Source organism: Lycium barbarum, chromosome 7 (assembly GCF_019175385.1).
Source record: "Lycium barbarum isolate Lr01 chromosome 7, ASM1917538v2, whole genome shotgun sequence".
Classification (NCBI taxonomy): Eukaryota; Viridiplantae; Streptophyta; class Magnoliopsida; order Solanales; family Solanaceae; genus Lycium; species Lycium barbarum.
The window spans coordinates 131,291,749-131,297,150 of NC_083343.1; the positions used below are offsets into that span (position 1 = coordinate 131,291,749).

General features: G+C 33.9%; 1 protein-coding gene across 1 annotated transcript; it reads left to right on the forward strand.

Annotated features, from left to right (window-relative positions):
• Window positions 1-1,675: 1,675 nt before the first annotated feature.
• On the forward strand, window positions 1,676-5,173 carry LOC132604451 (chitinase-like protein 2). Its single transcript, XM_060317964.1, has 3 exons — window positions 1,676-2,267; window positions 3,988-4,147; window positions 4,496-5,173. Exons 1-3 carry the CDS (start codon window positions 1,871-1,873, stop codon window positions 4,908-4,910), a joined length of 972 nt encoding a protein of 323 aa, XP_060173947.1. The 5' UTR covers window positions 1,676-1,870; the 3' UTR covers window positions 4,911-5,173.
• Window positions 5,174-5,402: the final 229 nt, after the last annotated feature.

The following is a 5,402-nucleotide window of genomic DNA, read 5'->3' on the forward strand; positions in this document are numbered from 1 at the left end:
TTTTATTTTATGTGGTAAAAACATGTAAGAGACTGTTTGGATTGGCTTGTTTTTCGGTGCTTCTAAGCACTTTAATAACGTTTGGGAAAATAAAAAGTACGTTTAAGTATTTATTTTTAAGTTAAAAGTCATAAATTAAGATTTTTAACTCATGATTTATGCTTATAAATTATAAACACTGTATAAGTTATAAGCCCATTCAAACAGACTCTAAGTATTGTGCACACATTTTTAACTTTTAACGTTACCGCCAAAAGTTGTGGTTTAGTATATATACTCTTCTATCCTTAATTAGAGATATCGAGTTCGAGCTCTTGATATGGAGTCATCATAATCGTCTTTGATGGGGAATACTTTACTACTCCAAGGTAAGATTTCGCAGCGCAAATCAGAATTCATCATCCTAAAGTGAGTATCAAATTCCGGGTGGAAAAAAAACATTTAAAATTAACTTTAATATTTTTATTTTTATTTTTAATTGTGAAAAGTAACTTAATAATTTAATATTAGTACCTCACTAAGTATTTACTGTTCAACAATGTGATGAACCAAATACTTGTCTTTTGTGTTTTTCTTTTTCTCTTTTTTAATTTTTAGTGTTTTTTTTTATGTCGAAAGAATTAAAAAGGAACCAAATTTCTTAAGCAGCAAAAATTTGTTTTCATATCCTATAAAGATAAGAATAAAGTTTGATCTTACCCTCTTCAGACCCTGAAAATGCTAGGAGCTCTAATCTAGATAAATGTCTATGTGTTATTGGATAGATGAATAATATTTTACCTATGAAAATTTTCCAATCATCTCTTACAGATGAAGCAAACAATGCTAGGAGCTTTAATCTAGATGCTTCTGCATTGCCTTTAACGACAAAAAGGCTTGGTTAGTAAGTAGCATTAAATTAAATTTGGAAAATAACAGGTCGTTAATATGTCATTTCTACATTTTATATTTTGGGTCTCACAGTTGTAAGTCGTCTCTGGCTCAATCTAGATGCTTCTGCACTGCTTCAATTAATATATTCACGCTTCGAGGCATAGTATAGTATTTAAATTCTATAAATTTAAAATATTAAACTCATTACATGTTCAAAATTATAAGACCAAATATATTACGCAACAACATACACAATATAATCGCATAAAGTGGGTCTGAGCGGATATGCAGACCTTATCCCTATTTTAAAATGTAAGCAGTTTGAAAAAAAAAAGATAAAACAATATTAAAATGGGTCAAAAAAAAAGGAACAATAACTACAATAAAATAATATAATAAGTGAAGAATAAAAAACAATAGTGTAGTCAATAACATAAATAGCCGAACAGGAACTACATGAAGAAAAAATAAGCAAGGCAACGCTCTACTACCTGATAACAGAAATTCCTTGTAATTTAGACTGTGTTAATAGATTTTAAATATAGAATAAAGTTAAAAAAAAATAGATTAATTATTTTTTTTTTTTTTTTAAATCTGGTATCTAATACTAAACTCATATGAACCATTCACAACCAAATGCCAACTGTACCATAAAACTTGTTGTGACCAACAAATATGAAACGCTGACCTGTCGTGTCGTAAAATGTCAGCTACCTAGCTTTATTGCTAGTCTAGAATGTTCAAAGAATTTTTTTTTCCTTTTGTTCAAAGCAATTTTTTTCCTTATAAGTTAGTAGAGTATTTGTTTCCTTCTTCCTCACTGGTTTTGCACCGAAAAAAAAAAAAAAAGAACTTCACCAACAAACCAAGAACATATATAAAAAGGCAAAAAGATTCATTTTTGAACCATACCCACATCTCAAAAATCAGTATTTTATCTTTCCAAATATCATTGCAATTGGTTAATATTTTTTTTTTCCTTTGCAGAGTGATAAAAATGGTAGCTTTAAAGATGAAGGTGTTGGGATTTATGCTAATAATGCTTTCAATATCTGTATTTACAAAGGGTGATGAAAATGAATCACCTAGGCCACCAACATTGGTAAAAATAGTTAAGGGTAAAAAAATGTGTGCTAAAGATTGGGAATGTACTAAATTGTCAAGGTTTTGTTGTAATTTGACAATATCAGATTATTTTGAGACATACCAATTTGAGAATTTGTTTTCAAAGAGGAATTCACCAATAGCACATGCTGTTGGTTTTTGGGATTATAAATCTTTTATTACTGCTTCAGCTGATTATCAACCACTTGGTTTTGGTACTACTGGTGGTAAAAAAATGCAGATGAAAGAAATTGCTGCTTTTCTTGGCCATGTTGGAAGTAAAACTTCTTGTAAGTTCTCTTTTTTTTTTTGATCAAGTTCGATTATCGCGTTATTTTGTTGTTGTTACTATTCACTTGAGTATGAGTGTCCCTCGAAAACAATCTCTCTACCTACGTGACGTAGGGGTAAGATTTTTGTACGCTCTACTCTCCCCGAATCAACACATTCCACTAGGTATGTTGCTGCATAAATAAGTGGCAGATTTTAGAGATCCTCTAGTTTCTAAAAGCTTTTATTTTCTTTTTTCTCAATTGTGTAAAAAACGACAATGGTTGATAATTTAGAGGGTAAAACAGGTATTTGATGGTTGAGCGATCTTTTGAGTGATATATGCATAGTTAAGTGACACTTGTGATTTGTCTTACAAGAAAATGACTTTAGTATATAATTTCCGATAGTTGACTGACCATTTGAGTTATAGACTCGGATTGAGTGATATATATATATATATATATATATATATATCGGATTCAGCCATAATTGTTGATTGTGTCTTATTTATTTATTTACAAAAAAAATCCTTTTTTTTTGCCTATGTTGCTCAGATCCTCCGGAAATGTTGCTGCACCCATGTTGGATCCTTGAAAAAAAAATACATAACTTTGGAGCATCTGACATGCACCTGGAGGCATTTTTGAAGGATCCGAGCAGCATAGCTTTTTGTTGTTCAGGAAATGGTGAAATAGATGAATGGACAGATATTTAGACCATGGAGATATTTAATTTCCTTCAGATTTTGAAATTAATATTGAGAACATTTTCGTAGAGAACTCAAGGAATTGAGAATGTTTTTTGGAATAAGAAAAAGTCATGAAAAACTTTGATCTTCTAAGGATTAAAATGTATATGGGTCATGATTGAACTTTAATTTGATCAATTATAACAGTACTTAGAAAAGAACAACAGCTTGCGTAAAATCACTGGTTGAAACTCACCTTGTTTGACATTAGTTTGGGTCTTGAGTCTCAAGTAATATGATATAGGCCTTGAGATTTTGGTGCAGTGTATTAACATATGATGAACTAATTCTATAGACATCTGAGCAATTTAGTTGGCCTAATCTAGATAATGAGAATAACAAAAATGTTCCATTTAAGACAGTCACCTAATATTCTCTCCTTTTAAAAATCGGTGAGCTTGTTGTTTGATTTGTATCTCTCTCTGTGTTCGAGCGCGTGTGTGTATATTATCTAGCTAGACCTTTGTATAATATATATATATATAGATGCTTTTTAACTTCCAATTGCCGTCTTCTTGAAAGAATAGCTATCCCAGGCATAAAACTTAATAACTTATCTCTATTGTCAGCCAAAATTTAGCCTTTCTCAGTTCTCTAGATGTATAAGATAGATGGTCCCTCTGTTGATAGTGACATATTTACTTCAAAGCAGATGATCTTTGGATTTACTTGCTAATCATTATTGCTAAAGTTGTTTTCATGGGCATGATCAATGGTTCTATTCAGTTGTATCCCCATCTATGTTGCTCAGACTCTTCAAAAATGTCGATGGGTGCGTGTCGGATTCTCCAAAAGTAGTGTATTTTTGAAGAACCCGACACGGATGCGGCATCCAAAGTGAAGAGTCCACGCAACTTAGATCCCCATACATAACTTCTAGTGGGTACAACGACAGAAAATTAAGTTTTAAAAATCCTCTGGTTTATTCAGCCTTGCTTACCCTTTTATTGATTTCTCTTCTCTTTCTGCCAATCTACGACTTTACACAGGTGGTTATGGAGTCGCTACGGGTGGACCATTGGCGTGGGGGCTTTGCTATAACAAGGAAATGAGTCCTAGCCAAGATTACTGTGATGACTACTTCAAGTTAACCTACCCGTGCTCTCCTGGAGTCCAATATTATGGTCGTGGTGCCTTGCCTATCTACTGGTAAATGTTTCGTTACCAATTTATCCAGATTATCTATTGATTCTTTTTTACTATGGTGCTTGGACTTTTCAAAAATGCCACCGATGTGTATCGGATCTTCCAAAAGTAGTGCATTTTTGGTGGATTTGACACGGTTGCAGCAACATTTTTAGAGAGTCCAAGCAACATAGTGTTTTTTTTTTTTTTTAATTGGGGGTTATCAAGACACCACTCAAGCAGATTGAAGTCTCTTCTTTGTTGCTTTGTTATGCTCCACCTAAGCGGATGCCTGTTATTAGGTACTATTAATTTCATTCTTCTAGCATATATAAGCACTAATTTTTTTTTTCCCTTGGTACTTCTACTTAGGAACTACAACTATGGAACTATAGGCGAAGCGCTAAAGGTAGATCTGTTGAATCATCCCGAATTCATTGAACAAAACGCGACCTTGGCATTCCAAGCCGCAATTTGGCAGTGGATGAATCCGGTTAAAAAGGGTCAGCCTTCAGCTCATGATGCCTTTGTTGGCAATTGGAAGCCCACAAAGAATGACACATTGTCTAAACGAGTTCCCGGTTTTGGCACCACGATGAACATCCTCTACGGTGACAATGTTTGTAACCAAGGTGATGTTGACTCCATGAACAACATCATTTCCCACTATTTGTATTATCTCGACTTGATGGGCGTTGGTCGGGAGGAGGCAGGGCCTAACGAAATACTCACTTGCGCAGAACAAAAACCTTTCAATCCATCTTCCGCCCCCACTGCTTCTTCTTGAGACTGTTTGGATTCTAGACAGCTTGCGCGCTTGTTGCTTTTATCCTCGAGTGTTTTCGTGAAAAGAAGCGTCCAATAAGTGGAGCAATATTGGCGTCATTGTCCTGCTCCCGGTGTAAACTGTGTGTTTGGGAGTCGTATATAAGGATTAAGGATGTGTTGCCCCTTTCTTGTAGTGTCTTATTGAAGTGAATTTTGATCAGTGTAATATGCGCAGTGTATGTGAAACATTAGTTTGAACTTTTAGAAGTTACAGACTTTGTATGGTTCTTGCATTGCTACCATTTTGTTTGAGAGCTATCACAGACTGAGGGGAAATGAGCAGCTAAGTTACTGCAAGTCTGCAACAGCAAAAGGAATCATGCTACTGTTTCAAAATAGGTAGTAAAATGAGAGTTCCATCCCAAAAATGAATATGCAATCAACAAAGGAAAAAAAAAAGTAAGCTTATATGAGTTTGAATATGAAAAGAGAAGCCCTTCGGGTTCGATTT

Coding starts and splice junctions, on each gene's coding strand:
- LOC132604451 (XM_060317964.1), top strand. CDS start 1,871: ATGGTAGCTTTAAAGATGAAGGTGTTGGGATTTATGCTAATAATGCTT. Junction 2,268..3,987: donor TGTTGGAAGTAAAACTTCTT/GTAAGTTCTCTT, acceptor GACTTTACACAG/GTGGTTATGGAGTCGCTACG. Junction 4,148..4,495: donor GGTGCCTTGCCTATCTACTG/GTAAATGTTTCG, acceptor ACTTCTACTTAG/GAACTACAACTATGGAACTA.